Source organism: Zeugodacus cucurbitae, chromosome 3 (genome assembly GCF_028554725.1).
Source record: "Zeugodacus cucurbitae isolate PBARC_wt_2022May chromosome 3, idZeuCucr1.2, whole genome shotgun sequence".
Lineage (NCBI taxonomy): Eukaryota > Metazoa > Arthropoda > Insecta > Diptera > Tephritidae > Zeugodacus > Zeugodacus cucurbitae.
In genome coordinates this window covers 31,023,545-31,041,696 of record NC_071668.1, presented here as the reverse complement: position 1 = coordinate 31,041,696, position 18,152 = coordinate 31,023,545, and the positions used below count along the sequence as shown (strand labels likewise).

The 18,152-nt window shown below is 33.2% G+C and overlaps 1 protein-coding gene across 1 annotated transcript; it reads left to right on the top strand.

Moving 5' to 3' along the window:
• The first annotated feature begins 1,193 nt into the window (after positions 1-1,193).
• LOC105220331 (nitric oxide synthase) lies at positions 1,194-16,463 on the top strand. Its single transcript, XM_011196773.3, has 17 exons — positions 1,194-1,948; positions 2,495-2,631; positions 3,016-3,178; positions 3,568-3,659; positions 6,443-6,584; positions 7,260-7,399; positions 7,611-7,785; positions 7,948-8,129; positions 8,313-8,513; positions 9,177-9,321; positions 10,526-10,630; positions 10,933-10,991; positions 12,122-12,199; positions 12,325-13,621; positions 15,212-15,336; positions 15,715-15,781; positions 15,922-16,463. Exons 1-17 carry the CDS (start codon positions 1,622-1,624, stop codon positions 16,027-16,029), a joined length of 3,543 nt encoding a protein of 1,180 aa, XP_011195075.1. The 5' UTR covers positions 1,194-1,621; the 3' UTR covers positions 16,030-16,463.
• The last annotated feature ends 1,689 nt before the right edge of the window (positions 16,464-18,152 follow it).

The following is an 18,152-nucleotide window of genomic DNA, read 5'->3' as shown; positions in this document are numbered from 1 at the left end:
TTATTCATTGAAGAGTGAAAATAAGAAATTCGAAGAAATCGTGATTGTCATTTAAGGAATGAAACTACTCGTATTAATTGTATTAACGTACACATATAGTCAAGTCAAATTTTCCACATTTTTTAAAACTTCTTGCGGATAGTGAGTTGTTCCCTCATAGTGTTTTTGTATTTTCAAAATTCTTAAAATTTTTAACTAACCGCTGGCGAAAAAATATAAAACAAAGTATAATTTCCTTTATACATAACGGTTTTGTTTCAGTTCAGGATTTTTAAACTAATTCCTGCTTGACTTAAATTCAAAGTTCTAAACGACAATATTAAATTATGATATTCATGTCTCTAACAGTGGATAATTAGAAAATTCACGAAAGATTCTACTGTTACTCGAGTTCAGTACTTACACTTTGAAAGAAAACACGATATTATTATTGTCCATTTGTTCTCATTTCAACCGAACAAATATCTCAACGAGCTTCATGTATAATTCACCTATTGAGTCATAAAGTAGTAGGTGGCCAGCGAATATAGATCGGATTAGATTCTTGCAAGTAACATTCTTAAGAAACTAGAATAGGTATGATTAATTATTATTATTTTTTTTTTGCAGAAACAACAATAGAAGAACTCTTTTCACATTGAACATATGAAATTTACAATTAAAAGTAATGTACATATTTACGTAAATATAAAATCAAATACATGCATTACTTTCACAAATCCCTTTATAAAAAAATATTTAAAGAAGTAATATATATGTATTGCTTTTTTGTATATAGAATACCATCTTAGAAAGCTATGCCTTTTTGAACTCGGAATTTAATTGACTTTTCATGGCCATTTAAGAGTCAACGTTTAAGTGTCTTCTAAAGCTTCGTGTTTGTGTTTTCAAATTGCTTATCTCACCAACACATGCATAGAGACACAAGCCCATACATAGTTGAGAATATATTATCACGTGCATTTGTTGTTGACCATGTGACATGGATGACGATGAAGGTATTTTGTTGTGATTTCACACATCGAAAAGTGAACTCAGCCGAAGCACGGCCTTATCTTTGTTTTCATTATGGTCGGTTTTCCTGTTATTGTTTTTTTTTGCTAAGCCTCGACGCATATGATGCCGCAGTCAGCTGAGGCAGACAAACAATTCGTAAGATTTGTGAATTTACATAAACCCTCGGCTCGCGCAACTTGAGTACAGTCGGTGCTGGTCGCCAAATAAGGCAACATTTGCCAAATACGGAATTCTATTAAACACATATTGCATTAAACACAGTCCTGTGCAGTGCTACTCTGAGTGCAGATTGAGTCCTGACGCAAAGTTAAAAAAAAATTATAACTTAAAACAAAGAAGGAAATTCAATACATTTTAATTAACAATTTCAAGTGAAGTAAAGAAAGCAGTGCTTTCGAAAATATTTAAAATATTCAAAGAAAAAATTATTTAATTATCCAGTTCGTGTTAGTGTGTCGTGTTTTCAAGGATCTGCAAATTAAAAGACATATTTATTAATACACACGTGTAAAAAATACAAGTTAAAAACTCAAAGCAAAAACACTCGTAGCAAAAAAAAATTTTCATATCAAAGAATCGTTTGTAATTTTTGCGCCGCCTTAAAATGCCATCAACAACTTTGGGTAAACAGGATGACCTCTCTTTGGTCATTGATGAAGAACTCGCTTTGCAACTGGCCGAATCGCAAGTCGATAAAGGCGAAGATGTCCTGGCGAACCGTTTGGAGGATATTAGCGTGCATTTGAAGCAATTGAATCATCTCAATCAATATATGCAACTAACTGAAGAGCTGAATGAACACAAGAAAAATGATGCAGGTCCATCAACATCAAAGGGCTGCCCGATAATGCACATGCAACGCCCAATTCGTTTGAAGAATATTGAAGGAAAACCGGAAGTGTATGACAAATTGCATTTGAAAGGACAAGAGGTGAATAAAAGTGTGAAGACACCAACATTCTTTTTTAAATTGCAACAATAAAAATTATAGATTCAATAAATGCTAGCGAAGTGGCTTAAGGTCCTTAATAATGATAGATATGTTTATCAGTTTCGATGGACGATATAACTGTTTTTAATCCTTATAAAGTTTTGTGATTTATAAATGCCAAAACTAGTGACTTAAGTGACAAAAGCTGTGCGAAAATAAAATCAAACAGGACGAAATAATATTTAAACATATTTAAAGAAAATATTTATATTCATATTATTTTCTAAATAAGAGGTGACACAATACTCTAATACGTTTCAAAACTTTTTAGAAAAGTAATGCGAATTTTTATTAGTTATATTCAAAAAAAATTCTATACTTTACTTATTAATATCAAATCTGAAGTAAATCGCAGAATAGTTTTAAATTGTTCAAATACTAAAATTTTCGCATTTTTAGTCAAATAATTTGAAAGCAATTTTTTACAATTTAGTCCATAGATAATATGATCATTAACTTTTTCCTTTTATTTACTTTTATATAAAGAATTTATCTTGCTCTAAATCAACATGTATGAGCAGTGTTATGGGATTCTACACGGCTTCTTTAGAGCCTCGTCCACAAGAAGAGGTTCTCGACCAAGCTAAGGACTTTCTGGAGCAATATTTTACTTCAATGAAAAAGTAAGTAGAACTATAAATATACATATATGTATAAACATGTTAAGGAATTACGCCAATCTGAATAAAAGAAAATTATTTCTTCACTGGCTTGACCCCTTAATGTGGTTTAACTAAATATTATCAAAATGCATACACCTCTAGCATCTATCTGAATTCTAGTAAAAACTTTTTTGTAAATAATTAATTATTTGAGGTAAACATATTTTGATAATATTTGAAATGTGTGTTTTCTTCATGTTGAAATATTTTAGAATCATCTTAACTCCTAACTATGTCAAAGTAGAAATTCTCCTTAAATAATTATGAATCTTAAAATATTATAACGTCAGCTATGCAATGACAATTATATCCATTCTCATCAAATTATCAATTTCATTATTACAGAGGATCTAGTCCACGCCATGAGGCTCGCTGGAGGGAGGTGCAGAAGAGTATTGAAGCAACTGGCGAATATCAGTTGACCGAGGCTGAATTAACTTTTGGTGCGAAGGCGGCTTGGCGTAATGCATCCCGTTGTATTGGACGCATTCAGTGGTCAAAATTGAAGGTAAAAAACAGGAACTAATTAGAGATATTATCTTTCAGTAAACATTATTTAAATAGAAACTAATCAAATTATAAAGCATTTCTAATATAAATTTTCCTAATATAAAAGTCCTTTCGAAGATAGTTTTTTAAATTAAAGTTTCTTTTTTTTAACGAATACTGAAATGCTGGCGAGTCTTAATATAAATATTAAGGAAACAGTTACTTTATTATGCCACTGTCAGAAGTTAACCAGTTTGTACTTCCTATTACTAAATTCAACTATTTAATTAGACTAACATTTCCACCAATAATGTTTACCTATATTCGAATAATCAAATTTGTGATAATTTTGAACTGAAATGAATCAATCATTTATATTAAATTATTTCTTGTACAAATGTCTTTTAGGTATTTGATTGTCGGCATGTGACCACCACAAAGGGCATGTTTGAGGTCTTGTGTAATCATATCAAATACGGCACGAACAAGGGTAACATTCGGTAAGTGAATTTGGCTCGTAAAGAGTATAACGAACCTCATTATTTAAGCGTAAGAGTAGTTGCTATGAGTACCCTTATATAACCGAAATTCGTTTTAAAAATAAAAAAAAAAAAATTTATGTGAATTTTGTTTCTAACCAAACTTATTTATGTCTTGTATTAATTTATGTTGGGACAATAACATGATCTACATAGTATATGCTATGCATATACATATGTCTATATATATTTTAAATTGCCCTATTATCAATCCGACAGCATCACGTGCTGGATTTAAACGCAAACTAGCATCTCACTAGTCACAAGGCTTGTGAAGCTATTAAAATTAATCAGAAATGTATAATTGTATTTATTCGTACACATTTACATACATTTCAAAGCTATGCAAACAATTTATGTATATATTTACGAAGTAACAAAGGTGATAAGCAAATTCAGAAACGACTCTCAATGGGTTCAAACCTCATCATTTGCAATTAGTATTGCACTAAAATTGTAAATATAAAACACGTATAGGGTGTGACGACAGTAGTTATTGCAATTAAAAAATTAATATTATTATTAATAATAAAAGGACCAACAATTGGTGGTCAATAGGTCATCACTATGTTCTCAAGTGAAGTATATTATGTTTGTTTGTGTCTAAAGTGGTATAAACTTTACAATAATTTATGTAAGTTTTCTGTATTATGCGTTGTATGCAAAAGGCCATTGTCTCACCCTGTAATTACATACGCTTTTGTGTTATTGCTTATTAATTGCGGTCAATTACAAAATTACTTTAAATTGTTTATAAATATTGACTTTTGTTTACCGCAATGAATAGTTCTGAATGAGTCAGTAGATCAGTAGAAAAAAGATGATGAGGTATCGCTGTAATAAAATGTCCATCAAACTTACTAATTAAATTGTAGAAAATTCAATAAACTTAAACGCCCTCTTTTGAGCACATACATATATATTATATATATGCATCGCACCCATGTCCACTGTGAAATATTATATTGAACATGCCTATGCTTATTGTCAATCACAGGTAATTGAGCTTGAGTGGGTAAAATAAATAATTCTCGACTCAAATCAAAGTTTGTAAAGTAAATCGCGAAATACTACAAATGTGTCTGTTGAAATTGACTTAAATTCGGATGTTTTTATTATTTCGAGCGGCAGGGCTAGAAAAGATAGGTAATACAAAAACAACAAGTAAGGAAGGACTAAGTTCGGGTATAACCGAGCATTTTATACTCTCGCAATTTATTTATCTAATTTTATTAATATAACACACAATATGTGACACATATTCGTCCTATATATGGTATAAAGTCCATTGAAAGTTGGAAACCCTAATATTAGGTATATGGGAGCTAGGAGAAGTTATGACTCGATTTCACAAATTTTTAGTACGGAGACATATTATTGAAAGAGAAATATGCCATTTAGACTTTCTTCCAAATATCTGAGAGACTTACCTAAGAAATATATTGGAAGCACTGGGGTCCTCATATTGTATATATGTTCCTCATATTGTATAAGTTCTGTTCCGATATTTCACTTAACTTATATATTGTAAAGTAAACGATTCAAATTGGCTTCGCAGTTCTGGTATATAGGAAGTAGGCGTGGTTGTGAACCGATTTGCCCTATTTTCACAACATATCATTTGGATTCCAGCAAAATATTACGCACCGATTTTCATTGAAATTGGTCGAGTAGTTTTGGAAATATGGTGTTTTACCCATAAGTGGGCGGAGGCACGCCCATTTCAACTTGTGAATACCAATTTTAGTGCAAATTTAAGGTTTCTGATGCTTTTCCCTAGTGAATTAAAGCGTTTTTAGTAGTTTTAAACATAACCTTTGACTGGGAAGAGGGCGTTGTTATAATTTGTCCATTTTTGAACTGCAAAAGGAAGAGCCTAAACGAAACGACCCTAGAAAGTTTTTTGATATAACTTTAGCAGTTTACAAGATATGTAAAAACCATAGTAAGGACGTGGCCACGTCCACTTGCTCAAAAAAAATAACATCCAAATGTGCCCCTTCCCAGTGCTTTGTACCAAATTTTACTTTTATAACTTTATTTAAGACTTAGTTATGGCACATTATAAGTTTTCGGTTTTCGCCATTTTGTTTTTGTTGTTGTTTTTCATTAAGATATCTAAATTTTTACTCAAGTTATCGCTTGTACGGACCGACAGACAGACGGACGGACAGACAGACAGACATCCGGATTTCAACTCCACTCGTCATCCTGATCATTTATATATACATAACCCCATGTCTAACTCTTTAATTTCTGGGTGACACAAACAACCGTTATGTGAACAAAACTATAATACTCTCTATAGCAACTTTGTTGCGAGAGTATAAAAATGATTGATCTTTGCGTAATAGCATATACTTTTCTTTCCTCGTGCAAATAAATAACATATCTGATAAAAGTTGTCTACATTTCTTCCAATTGGCAAAATGTCCAATCAAGTCAACTCGAACAGAATTGGGTAGAATATATTGGCGGTTCATTCTTACCTGCCTTATTTAGCTTTTATAAGCTTGACAGCTTATGAAACAGCGATATATAATACATATACTCCCCTGCTTTACAACACGAACTTTTCTCATCTTATATCATAGTTATAGTCATATCATAGCATTAACTTTTCTCCAGATTTGTCAGTTTTAAAATGTCATTTATTTTGTTATGATTCAGACTATTATTTAACTTTTATAACGTTTATTTCACTTTTTTATTTACTAATACTTCTTATTTAATTTTTATCGCAGTTCTGCCATTACGATTTTCCCCCAACGTACGGACGGCCTTCACGATTATCGCATTTGGAATAGCCAACTCATTTCCTATGCTGGTTATAGGCAGAGCGACGGTTCGATTGTTGGTGATCCCATTAATGTAGAATTCACTGATGTAAGTTCATAATGGTTAAACTAATAATAAACAAGTAAAGAAGGGCTAACTTCGGGTGTTACCGAACATTTTGTACTCCCGTAATTTATTATTTTTTTTTAATGTATAACACCCTTTGAAGCATATACCATTCTGTGAACAAAACTATTATAACTATTATTTATCTGTGCAACTTGTTGCGTAAGTATAAAAATATTATGAGCATTACGTAATATCATATGTAAATATATATGAAGATTAAGGGTATTCCCACTAATTCAAGATGTAGCCACAAGTACTTATGATGTATTTACACTTATGATAATTGCAGAAAGTACTTCACCAACATTTCACTTTCGATATACAAAGATCTAAGAAGTGATGTAATGTTTTCATTGTTTATAATATTCTATAAATTACTCATGAAGTGTAAAACGAGTATGAGCAATTATTTGCAATTTTTTAAATATTTATAGACAGTCGGGATTCCCTATACACTTTTCAAAGCACTCAAATTAGTAGCTGTATTGCTATTTGCTTATTTTTCAAAGAACTAGCGACTCGTACATATCGCTATATATTTCAATTCTATGATTCTTGATACGAGTACCTGTCTTAATTAAAAAAATTAAATAATAGTTTACTCTTAAAAGGAGCATTCTAATGAACAGCATTTTGTATAATCTTGCTTTCTAGGTCTGCTTGAAGTTGGGTTGGAAGAGCAAAGGCACTGAATGGGATATTCTGCCTCTGGTAGTTTCCGTTAATGGTGAAGACCCGGAATTATTCGAATACCCAGCTGATTTGATATTACAAGTACCCTTCTCTCATCCAAAGTGAGTATATTAATATGGAAGTATGTTCAATCCCAATGTTATAGAAACACTAAATGTAGTAGAACAAGTACAAAGTACAAAAATACCAAAAAGTACTTGAAAGGTTATGGTTTAATGTTATACCATTATATGCAAATATTGTAATGCAATATCAGTACGTCGTATTTAAAAAAATAGTATTATTAACGTCACATTCTCTTCTTCTTCATAGGTACGAGTGGTTCGCCGAACTCGGTTTGCGTTGGTATGCTCTACCAGCTGTCTCATCCATGATGTTTGATGTGGGCGGCATTCAATTTACCGCAGCCGCATTCAGCGGTTGGTACATGTCCACGGAAATCGGTTGCCGTAACTTGTGTGATTCAAATCGACGTAACGTGTTGGAGGTTAGTATTGAGAAAACAACAAAAACTGCTCATATGCAATCTAAAAACTCTAATATTTGACACTTATTGGTTGAATCGAAAAAGTATATATTTTGTATAAAATGTTAAAGTTTGCCATATAAAATTATTTCATATCTTATTATTTTAATTATATATTTAAAGACCGTTGCCAATAAAATGGAACTTGACACACGCACAACTTCTTCTTTGTGGAAAGATAAAGCATTGGTTGAGGTCAATTTGGCCGTATTGCACTCATTCCAAAGTCGAAATATTACTATTTTGGATCATCACACTGCAAGTGAAAATTTCATGAAACATTTCGAAAACGAATCCAAAACACGGTAGGTAAAACTAAACCAAGGATTTTTAGAAAACCAAAAAAAAATTTGTCTTTTATAATATTTAAGTACCGGTTGGTAGTTTGACAATATAATTGTTAAAATTGATTTTATGGTTTTTAAGAAACTTTTAATTCTTTAAGCATAACATAAATTAAAATATAAATTTCTGTAATTATATTTTAGCAACGGTTGTCCGGCTGATTGGATTTGGATTGTTCCACCACTATCCGGTTCTGTGACACCCGTTTACCATCAAGAATTCGCACTGTACTATTTGAGGCCATCATTCGAATATCAACATCCTGCTTGGCGGGTGCATGTGTGGGAGAAAGAGCGTGGCGAAATCAAACCCAGACGCAAATTCAACTTTAAGCAAATTGCAAGGTAAGCAAAAGTATTTATTTTAGAGTTTGAAGTTTAGAAAAAAAAGTTTGAAGGAATAAATGAAATAGATTACCAAAATGGTAATACTAATTTAAAATATTTTAGTCGAGTTAGACGAATTCCTAAACAAATATTAATACGTCGTGTTGTTTTAAAATATTTGAAACCCCCACAGAGATATATACATAAAAGTGTACATATGTATGTAAAAGAGAGTGGTAACGCGCTGTAACACTATGGGATAATTTTCAAAATGCAAAAAGTGAAATATGCTTTTGCATTTTGCATTGTTTTTGCTGCGCGTCTGCTTAATTCATACTATAAGAAGATTATCCCTTAAGTGGATTACGGATCTGTTTGCAGAGAGCGAACCAGTAAATTCAAGCGGAAGCAAGCTTATATATTTACATATACACATTATGTATGACTGCTTTTAATGTGTTAGCATTTGAAGTTGTTGTAAAATACTATTGTTCAAATATTCTTACTGGCTAATTAAACACAAATATGAAATCGCACTTCGAAACTGGAATACAGTTTCACCAATTTTTTAATTAACGTTATTTCTTTTTAAAATCATATTAATTCTTTTTAATTACACATTTATAACAATTCTGACTGCAGGGTATACTAAAAACTTAAATATATTTTTAAATTTTTCAGAGCTGTCATCTTCACATCCATTCTATACACGCGTGCTTTGGCCAAACGTATTAAAGCCACCGTCTTGTATGCCACTGAGACCGGCAAATCTGAACAATATGCCAAGCAACTATCTGAGTTGCTGGGACACGCCTTCAATACACAAGTAAGTTGAAACCTGATTAGGAAATATATTTAAAGTAGCTTTGGTAAGAGAGTAACTTATTATTCTCATCTCCCTTAAACTTTCCACGAGGAAGGATGCTCCGTTTCAATAAACATCAAATTAATCATTTTTTAAATTTAAAGAAAATCCTTCATCAACTGTCACTAATCACAATGAAACTGACACACTTATACCGTTACGCATAGTTTGCCGTTGTGCGATCTACCTGTGCTGAGCTGTCGATAATGCCAAGCCATTACCAATGACACATAAATTCTCGTTTAGCACATGTACGAAACGTCACCGCCTCCGCATTCCCTGAGTGCGCGATGAACAAGTGATTGTGTGTAATTGTGCGTTTCCGCAGCTTTAACGGCACGTATAAATAACAAATTTAATAGACATTTGGCTCAGATCGATATGTTGGGGCAAAAGTACTTAGCTTACTGCATATCAAGCAAATAGATGCGTCTGTGTAATTGCTGTGCTTTTGGTATTGTTGTGGCAGCAAACGTGCAAAAACAACATCACCCTAAGGAGGGGGATGTGTCTTTCGGTTTGGGCATAATTGATGAGTGTATTTGTTGACACACGAAGTGGTTCACACATCCGACGGCAACGAGCAACATTACACAAACACACGAATACGCACACACACACTGAAGTACACGTAGAAAACTAGCAAATATAGTTAATAAAGAACGCGTTAAACATACTCATGGTTTGACTTGCTAAATATGTTACCTTTATAGTGCGGTTAGTGAGGTGAATGAGAGAAGTACGATCGTTTATACATATTTCTCTTTTTGAATGCATACTTTTAGGCTTATTAAATTAAGAGTTGAAAGTTCAGTATAATAAAGAGATAAAAGATATGCGTACATTTTTAAAGACTCTATGTGATAACATAAATAACTCGAAGTGAAAAATAATTAGTACTTTAAATTTAACTAGCCCTGAGTGCAGACGATCTTCATGTAGAACAGATCGATATATCACCACCTCTTAGTGCTACCTATTATGTGGTGAATTCATTCGCTGTCTGTATACTTAATTTTTTTAATAATAGTTATTTTAGTGAGCATTTAGAGTGAGCGATCTTTTGTTGAGTCTTATTTTTTCTGTCGTCATTTTTTATTTGAGAAATGTACATATATATAATAATATATATTTTTACAAAATATTTGCTTTTGTTTTATTTCAGATCCACTGCATGGCAGATTACGATATTTCCAAAATAGAGCACGAGTCACTCTTCCTAGTGGTTGCCTCCACATTTGGTAATGGCGACCCACCAGAGAATGGCGAGGTAAGTTAAATAAAAACACTCACAAAAACTTCAATTAGCAACCCTCATCTGCCGACGCATGTCAACGTGCCCACAGTGCGGATACGTAACTTATATATCTTTGCATTTACTCTGACATTAATGAGCTGCTAATGCTCCCAGTTGCTTTCAACTAATGACACGTTTTTCTTTTGCTTGTTCGTATTTTCGTTGACGTGAACTGTTGATTCATCATCATTGCCATTTGTCTTTTGCCTGTGACTCTGCATCAATTACTTCAATTCAATTCTGCTGCATCATTGCTGTTTTGCGCGCGATAACAGCTCTTCTCTCAAGATTTGTACGACCTCCGTGAGAATACAGCAACTAACAAGGACGGAGGGTAAGTAGTTCGAGCATAGAGTATAATAAAACTTCTCGTCGTTGACTTAATTGTCATTTTTGCTAAAAATTTCCTTTTAGAATAATGAGGGATAAGACATTTTATCGGATTTATTAAATTAGACTTTTAGACGAAGTTCAACTCAAGAAAAAAGAAACATACATATTCTATATATACGAAAATAATACTTCATAATGATATTTTTCACTTCACAATTGTGCTTCTTTAAATCCTTTAAGCCAATTTCACCTCAGGCCACAATTAAATAATTACTTATTTGTCTGTCAAACAAATAAACATCTGACCATGTTGCCTCGGAGAAAACAAACCGTACATGTAGGTTAATGTCAATCAAAATTATCCGTTTGCCATCTGCCAGTGAAATCCTTTCATAATCTACTAGTAAGACACTTCATTCTAGGATCTCCCTGAATATTATTAACTTTAAGTATTTTGTATTATATGATTATGTAATCGGAGTCATAGAAGTGCCTGCTTTATTCGCTCAAGAGAGTTCAAATATTTACATTATTATTCGATTTTATTTTGTTTACACAACGCTTAACAATAACAAATTCCACTCGTATCTTAGAAGTTTTTATAACTAGGTTAGTCGAATTTGGGAAACATATCTGTTTGCATATATTTCAATATACAACTTAAAATAAATATCCCATATCATTATTATATTCAAAGTTGCTAAAATGTTAGAGTTACTGATTTTTTATGCATAATCGGGTTAGCATTTCCCCCACTAATGATAGCTGAATTCATTGGTTCATTTTATTTGAACATTTATATATTTATTTTTTATTTATTTTTGAATGTAATTCTTTTGTGACTCTTAAGTCTTATTACATGCGTAATTCAAGGTTAATATTTCTGTAAGTATACAAATGAAAATTAGTTGATGTACATACATATATTGTAAAGCACAGTTTAACACACACCCTTAAGCATATCCAAATAAATACTTGTTTTTTATGTTTAGTGGTAAATAAGTTTTTATTTAGAAATAGATATGTATATGTTTGAAATGAATTTGTAACACACTGATTTCCCTTAAACAAATACATAATACAAAATAAAAATGTAACTAATTTAATGAATTCTTATATTCTTTTCCGCAGCTTTGATGTTACTTCGTCTAAATACCAAAATTTAAATATTGATGAACTTAAGAAATCGGAGCCATTGAAGAAACTACGGTAACTTAACACTTGAGCATAAATGAAATATGTTTTTTGTAGACATTTGACAAATACTTACATAATAACTTACATAGTTATATGGTTTGTATTAATTAACAATATCTTTTGTATTTCCATTAAAGTTTCGCCGTTTTCGCACTTGGATCCACGACCTATCCGAATTTCTGCGCTTTTGGCATTTATCTAGACAAAATTCTTGGTGAACTTGGTGGGGAACGACTTTTTGAGGTCACCTGTGGTGACGAGATGTGTGGACAAGAGCAAACATTCCGAAAATGGGCACCAGAAGTTTTTAAGTCCGCTTGTCAGACATTTAATTTAGATTATGCAGAGGGATTGTCTGATGCCTTCCACGACGACACACTTACAGCGAGTACTGTGCGTATGGTGCCATCGCAGCGCGAAGGTACCGTCGAACAATTACTTTCTAAGTACCACAACAAGAAAGTACAGCGCTATAAGATGAAATCAGCACCACGCAATCTTACCAAACTTGCGGATGATGAGAAGCCTACTATTTTGGTTGAAATTTATGCTCCCGGCTTGGATTATGAACCAGGTGACCATGTTGGTATTTTCCCTGCGAATCGCACTGATATCGTAAATGGCGTGTTGAAGCGCCTTACCGGCTTCGAGGATCCCGATGAAATATTACAAGTACAAGTGATGAGAAAGAAGAAAACACCCAATGGTACCTTCAATTGCTGGGAGCCATTGGAAAAGATACCCGCTGAGACGCCACGAACACTTTTGACACATTTCTTTGATATAACTACACCACCCCAGCAAGATCTGTTGAATTTGTTGGCTGATTTCTGTGATGATAACTATGACACCGAACGCTTGCAAAAGCTCGGCACCGATGCTGCAGCATATGAAGAGTGGCGTCAATTGCATGCACCCACATTACTGACCGTTTTGGAGCAATTCCGTTCATGCAAGCCCCCCGCTGGTTTACTCTTCGGTAACCTCATGCCATTACAATCACGTTTCTACTCAATTTCCTCGTCCCCACGCAAGGTCATTAATGAGATACATTTGACCGTGGCCATTGTAAAATATAAAAATCAACGCGGCAATGAACGTTTCGGCGTCTGCTCCAATTACTTAGCTAACATGGAGGCGCAAGAACCGCTCTACTTCTTCGTAAGAAGCGCTCCCGGCTTCCACTTGCCGAAGGATACATCAGAACCAATGGCACTTATCGGACCTGGAACTGGAATTGCGCCATTCCGTTCATTCTGGCAAGAGTTGGAAGTTTGGCGCGAATTGAAAATGCAACGCTCGAAGGTATGGCTCTTCTTTGGTTGTCGCACACGTGATATGGACTTATATGCTGAGGAAAAGGCTTGGCTGGAACGTGAGAAGATCTTGGATCGAGTATTCCTGGCATTGTCACGTGATCCAGAAACACCAAAAGTGAGCGCAATTTTATATATACTAGTATATACTTATCCTAATACTTCTTACGTAGCTACATTGCGTAGATATAGCCGATAAGCGGAGACATTTTTATACTCTCGCAACCTGTTGCACAGAGTATAATAGTTTTGTTCACATAACGGTTGTTTGTGTCACCAAGAAATATAAGAGTTAGATATGGGGTTATATATACATAAATGATCAGGATGACGAGTAGATTTGAAATCCGGATGTCTGTCCGTCCGTCCGTCTGTCCGTCTGTCCGTGCAAGCGATAACTTGAGTAAAAATTAAGATATCTTAATGAAACTTGGAACACATGTTCCTTGGCACCCTGAGGAGGTTGCTTTCGAAAATGGGCAAAATCGGTCCACTGCCACGCCCACAAAATGGAGGAAACCGAAAACCTATACAGTGTCATAACTAAGCCATAAATAAAGTTATGAAAATGAAATTTGGAACATAGGATCCCATTAGGGAGGGGCAAATTTGGACGTAATTTTTTTGGAAAAGTGGGCGTGACCCCACCTCCAAATAGGTTTTTTGTATATAACTCGCAAACCAATAAAGCTATATAAGCCAAACTTTCTGCAGTCGTTTCTTTAAGCCATTTCCTTATACAGTCCAAAAATGAAAGAAATCGGATAATAACCACTCCCACCTCCCATACAAAGGTTAGGTTGAAAATTACTAAAAGTGGGTTAACTCCCTAACGAAAAACATCAGAAACACCAAATTTTACGTAAGAAATGGCAGAAGGAAGCTGCACTGAGATTTTTTTACAATGGGCGTGGCGTCGCCCACTTATGGGTCAAAAACCATATCTCAAGAACTATTAGACCGATTTCAATGAAATTCGGTATATAACACTTTCTTGACACCCTGATGACACGGGTGGAATATGGGCGAAATCGGTTCACAACTACGTCTACTTCCCATATAACTCAATTTTGAAATCCATCTGATTCGTTCACTTTATAATGTATTCATAAGGAAACAATGAAGCTAGCGGAATAAAACTTTACACAAATACTGTATTTGAGCTGTGACATCACTTGTGGAAAAATTGTCAAAATCGGACCATGACTTTTCAAGGCCCCTGATATCGAACATGTAGAACTCAGTGCCTAATGTTAATTTTTCACCGAAAATATAGGTAAATCCCTTAGATATTTTAATGTAATTCATTCCCTCTGAATTTGTTTCTTATAACAGCTTCTCTCTGTACCAGAAATGGTAAAAATCGGGTCATAACTTCCCCCAGATCCCATATACCTAATTATAAGTAATATTAAATTAAGTGAGCGTCTAGTCTTCGATACATTGTATCTTGGTGGTGAAAAAGAGTGAAATCAGTTTAGAAATTACCTCAGTCCCCATATACTATTTATGATGATTTTCGTTATTCTATTGAACTTTATACCAAATATATGGGTCCACTTGTGTTATCTTTATAAAATTACATCATTAAATTGCGAGAGTATAAAATGTTCGGTTACACCCGAACTTAGCCCTTCCTTACTTGTTTTGTTTTCAAATGTCCTTTATTTCGTAAATTAAAATGTGGTTTTTCTTTTCTATATTTTAGACCTATGTTCAACAGCTGATTGAAAAAGAATTTGACTCCTTCTATCAACTGATTGTCAAAGAGAAGGGACATATTTATGTTTGCGGTGATGTTACAATGGCCGAGGACGTCTATCAGACAATTAGGTGAGCGAATAATGGTTCATGCAATGTTGAAATTAATGTGGAGAATTTGAAATTCTCTGTGAGTAAGCTTGTTCATTGGGGTTGTCAGCCTTGTGACAGCGATTAATATTGTTTTGCAAGCGAGGCTGTTATTGAAAGGATTTTTTTTCCTCTTGAAACGTTGCATGAAGAAGCAGAACTAATTTGTTAGATATGCGTTGGTTTTAACTTTAATGTGGCTTTTATTTTATTATTAATACTTTAGAAGTATATCGTCAAGTAAGCAAATAATGTAATATAATTTAATAGCCTGTCAATAACTATTACTTTAACGATTTAAGTAATGCTTATTTCACAAATTCCAATAAAATTTATTTTACATATATTTTCATTCGTCAGGAACTGCATCGCCATAAAAGAACAAAAAACAGAAGCGGAAGTAGAAGCGTTCTTGCTGACATTGCGGGTAAGTACACTTATGAAAAGCATTTGTATAACTCAAAGATAATTATTTATTATTATTATTATTACAATTATTAGTATTATTCTTATTGGAAACAGTTACTGCTTCGTTTTCACTCATATAACATTATTTCTGTATTTCAGCACGAGAACCGTTACCATGAAGATATATTTGGCATCACGTCACACGCTGGCGAAGCGCGCAATAAATCAACACTTCGACGCGGTTCACGAACATTAAATGCATTATAAAGCCTTTCGACTTTCTAAAAATAGAGGTAGTGCCGGTCACGCTGCTATATATAAATTATATTATTTTATATTTCCAGTTTTCAACTTATGTAATAGAAAATTATAACAAATATTTAATCTTAATTTATAAAGAACTTTTTCCCTCTTCGACAAATTTAATTTATCTAACCTTCTTTGATAACAAATTTATTATATTATTATTTAAATATATCACATATATTTTTCCAAAACTGTTTTCAAGCATAATTCAATGTAAATATGTCAGAAATTTTGCTATAATTTAACTTAATTTGTATAAATCTGTCAAAAAACTGTACATACGTATATCCAAAGATAATCCCATGTAATAATTTTTAGTATTAATCTACTCCCTAATTCACAAAAAATTAAATTAAATAAAGTATACACGCTTATATAAACTACTAAAACCAAAATCATTCGTTTATATTAATGTTATCGTCTTCAAAATAGCCATTATATATGGCAGAGAAGTAAAACATATACATAGTGTTGTTATGTTTTTCTTTCATATTTATTGTTATTAGTAACTATTTTTTGTTATTAAAAAGAAATAAAAGTGACTTTTTATAATCTCGCCTTTTATTGATGTAATTTTATAAATATAACACAATTCGACCCATATATTCGGCATAAAGTTCGATAGAATAACGAAAATCGTCATAAATAGTATGTGGGGACTGAGGCAATTCCTGAACCGATTTCACACGTTTTTACCACCAAGATACAATATATCGAAAACTATACGCACACTTAATTTTATATAACCTATAATTAGGTATATGGGATCTGGAAGTTATGGAAGTTATGACCCGATTTACAGAGACAAACTGTGATAAGAAAAAAATTCAGAGGGAATGAATTACATTAAAATATTTGAGAGATTTACCCATATTTTCAGTGAAAAATTAACTTTAGGCACTGAGTTCTTCATGTTCGATACCAGAGGTCTTGAAAAGTCACAGCTCACAATATTTGTGTAAAGTTTTATTCCGCTATCTTCATTGGTTCCGACTGTAGAAAGTTTGGTTTATACATTTTTTACCCTATTTGGGGGCGGGGTCAAACCCTCTTTTCAAAAAAATTACATCCAAATGTGCCCCTCCCTAATACGATACTATGTTCCAAATTTTATTTTCATAACTTTATTTATGGCTTAGTTATGACACAGTATAGGTTTTCGGTTTTCGCAATTTTGTGGGCGTGGCAGATTTTGCCCATCTTCGAAAGCAACCTCCTCAGGGTACCAAGGAATATGTGTTCCAAGTCTCATTAAGATATCTTAATTTTTACTCAAGTTATCGCTTGCACGGACAGACGGATATATAACCCCATATCTACCTCTTTTATTTCTTGGTGACACAAACAACCGTTATGTGAACAAAACTATAATTCTCTGTGCAACATGTTGCGAGAGTATAAAAGTATTAGATCGACAAATCTGAGAAAAAGCTTGGTAGGTATCTCGCTGTACTTAAGCGGGATGCATTTAAGTGCCTTTCCCGCTTAAGTGTCTCAAAACTACTAAATTTCATTATAAATGGTACTGAAAGGCTGCACTGAAATTGATTTACACAATTTTAAATGGGTATGGCTCCGCCCACTTATTGGCCAAAAACCATATCTCCAAAATTTCTCGACCAATTTCAATGAAATTCCGTTCATAATATTTTCTTTGCATCCCAATGATATGTTATGAAAATAGGCCAAATCGGTTCACAACCACGTTTTGAAGTCGAACTGATCGTTTACCTTACAATATATGTGGAATGATATATTTCACTTTATTTTAGTTAATGAAAATGATTATAATGATTTAAATGATGATTTATATTTGAATGTTAATGAATTATAATACTTTAAATTATTTGAATATGAATTAAAACGAATTATTGATTAAGAAAACTGGCCGCTGCACGTCGTATACGTCTTACTCACGCTCGTCGTCTTCAACTACTACTAGTTACTACTCAACGTCGTCTTCTTCTTTTCTGTGCTGCCGGATCGAACCATTCCCACATATATAATGTAAGCACTAGTGAAGATATCGGAACAGAATTTTGCATAAATACTGCATTTATAGTGTGACATCGCCCATCTAAAAA

Coding starts and splice junctions, on each gene's coding strand:
- LOC105220331 (XM_011196773.3), top strand. CDS start 1,622: ATGCCATCAACAACTTTGGGTAAACAGGATGACCTCTCTTTGGTCATT. Junction 7,400..7,610: donor GTACCCTTCTCTCATCCAAA/GTGAGTATATTA, acceptor TCTTCTTCATAG/GTACGAGTGGTTCGCCGAAC. Junction 12,200..12,324: donor GAGCCATTGAAGAAACTACG/GTAACTTAACAC, acceptor TTTCCATTAAAG/TTTCGCCGTTTTCGCACTTG.